This window comes from Austrofundulus limnaeus, unplaced genomic scaffold (assembly GCF_001266775.1).
Source record: "Austrofundulus limnaeus strain Quisiro unplaced genomic scaffold, Austrofundulus_limnaeus-1.0 Scaffold1347, whole genome shotgun sequence".
Classification (NCBI taxonomy): Eukaryota; Metazoa; Chordata; class Actinopteri; order Cyprinodontiformes; family Rivulidae; genus Austrofundulus; species Austrofundulus limnaeus.
This window is the reverse complement of record NW_013953749.1, coordinates 24,504-27,214: the sequence shown is the minus strand read 5'-3', so window position 1 is coordinate 27,214 and position 2,711 is coordinate 24,504. Positions and strand designations below refer to the sequence as shown.

Below are 2,711 nucleotides of genomic sequence, written 5' to 3'. Positions count from 1 at the left end.
CACACACACACACACACACACACACACACACACACACACACACACACACACACAAACACACACACACAGCCATGTTCTAAAAACATCCGTGTGGTTATCCATGTGTGTGCGTTTTCTGTGTTGTTCTGTGTGCGAGTTGTGCTGCATGTGTGTGTGTGTGTGTGTTTGTTGTGCTCTAAATGTGTGTGTGTGTGTGTCTCACTGTCGGAGCAGCTGGCGTCCTTGTTTCCAGCTCAGCTGATGGCTGCTGTGTGGAGGACTGTGAGTTTCACTGTTGTCTCCTTCATCTGTGGACAAACAGAGATCAGTTCATCCAACCATCATCCATCCAACCATCATCCAACCATCATCCAACCATCATCCAACCATCATCCAACCAACCATCATCCAACCATAATCCAACCATCATCCAACCAACCATCATTCAACCATCATCCATCCATCATCCAACCAACCATCATCTAACCATCCATCATCCAACCAACCATCATCCATTCATCATCCATCTGACCAATCATCCATCCATCCATCATCCAACCAACCAACACACACCAGCAGGAAGTTTCCACATAGTAACAGTAGTAGAAGTAACAATAGTATTAAGAGTAAAAACAGTAGTAGTAACAGTTGTATTAACAGTAGTAGTTACCATAATGGTATTGACAGTAGAAATATTGGTAGTAATAAGGGTAGTAGTAATAATAGTAGCAGGAATAGTAGTAATAGTAACATTAGTAGTAACAGTAACTGTAATAACCGTAGTAGTAACAGTAGTAATAACAGTCGTAGTAACTCTTCTAGAATTAACAGTTCTGGTTTATATTCTCACCTGAATCATAGATGGGAGGTTGGATTTCTCCCTGGTTCAGTTCTGTCCCATACTTCAGTTTGTGATATTTGGCTCTGAAGAACAACATCAACAGGTGATTTATGAGTAAACAGCTGTGCAGTTTTTTTAACTAATGTTTGGTTCAGGACCACAATGTGGRTCATAAAGCCCTGGGTCAGGGTACTTAGGATGATTATTAGAAACAAAAATGTAAAGATAACTGCTATCTTATCAATATTATATCAATATTTTATTATCAGTATTATAATGTAAATAAGATCAGCTCCTGACCAGTTTCACATCAGGAGGATGTTCAGAGAGGAATTAATTCAACAAATGTACTTCCTGTTTGTAGGGTTTGAATAAGTGTTGTTGGATTAACCAATCAGAGGTCAGGGTGTGGTCCCACCTCTCCTGTTTCAGGGCATACTCCAGCATCTTGATCCGTCTCACCAAGTCCTTTTTCAGGTTCTCCTGTCCTCGACGTTCCCCCTGCAGGAAAGCGATCTGAGCCTGTGGAGCAAACAGGAAACAAGGTTTATTTACAGACCTCACATGGTCTGGGACTGGGCCAGCAGGGTACTGTCCTCTCCYTGGACACGTCTACTGGCTGCTCCTGGGAGACACCATGGTGTTCAGAGGACAGCTCTGGTGTGTCCTGGATCAGCCTTTTAGTCAATACCAGAACCCACAACTACAGATAAGGGGTGGAACGTAGATGGACCGGTTCCACTGGTTAAGAAGATATTTTGCTAAMACAGACATTTACATGATTGCCTGCTGATACAAACAGCAGACAGAACCTAAAACCTGAACATGAAACATCCCAGCAGAGCCTGCAGGCTGAAGAAAGTTTGTGACAGCATGATCCTGATCTCTGCTGTCAGCTGGGTCCACAGGGTCAGGAGGTCACCAACCCTAAAGCCTCCTGGGAAAGAGACRGGCTGAGGGGCTGTGGACACGTTCACAGAACCCTTCATCCCATCCGTCCTCAGGTCTGACCACGAGACGACAGCGTGAGAAAAGACCCACCCCAGGACTGAATCAGGTCCACACAAAGCTGAGGAAATACTTCAATATGATGGTGAAAATTTCAGGCTCATCCAGAACCTCCAGACCTGGACCCGTCAGTTCCTCAAGAACCTCCAGACCTGGACCCCTCAGTTCCTCCAGACCTGGACCCCTCAGTTCCTCCAGAACCTCCAGACCTGGACCCCACAGTTCCTCCAGAACCTCCAGACCTGGACCCCTCAGTTCCTCCAGAACCTCCAGACCTGGACCCCTCAGTTCCTCCAGAACCTCCAGACCTGGACCCCTCAGTTCCTCCAGAACCCCCAGACCTGGACCACTCGTGGATTACATTTATACTCGTGGGAACAAACTATAATCTCAAAATCAAACATTTACACTCGTAGATCATTTACACTCGTGAGATCAAACATTTACACTCGTGAGATCAAACATTTACACTCGTGGATCAAACATTTACACTCGTGGATCAAACATTTACACTCGTGAGATCAAACATTTACACTCGTGGGATCAAACATTTACACTCGTGAGATCAAACATTTATACTCGTGGATCAAACATTTACACTCGTGGATCAAACATTTACACTCGTGGATCAAACATTTACACTCGTGGATCAAACATTTACACTCGTGGGATCAAACATTTACATTCGTGGGATCAAACATTTATACTCATGAGATCAAACATTTACACTCGTAGAACGAACATTTACACTCGTGGGACCAAACATTTACACTCGTGGATCAAACATTAAACTTGTGAGATCAAATATTTATACTTGTGAGATCAAATGTTTATACTTGTGAGATCAAACATTTATACTCGTGAGATCAAACATTTATACTCA

At 43.7% G+C, this 2,711-nt stretch overlaps 1 protein-coding gene across 3 annotated transcripts in view; it reads right to left on the bottom strand.

The window, feature by feature from the left end:
- LOC106535048 (striatin) overlaps window positions 1-2,711 on the bottom strand; it is an 18,580-nt gene that overhangs the window by 9,168 nt on the left and 6,701 nt on the right. For all 3 annotated transcript variants that reach the window (XM_014031916.1, XM_014031917.1, XM_014031918.1), the window contains exons 2-4: window positions 1,239-1,342; window positions 830-903; window positions 203-287 (exon numbers count right to left, since the gene is read on the bottom strand). In XM_014031916.1, coding sequence (XP_013887370.1) covers window positions 203-287; window positions 830-903; window positions 1,239-1,342 — 263 coding nt within the window. The remainder of the gene's footprint in view (window positions 1-202; window positions 288-829; window positions 904-1,238; window positions 1,343-2,711) is intronic.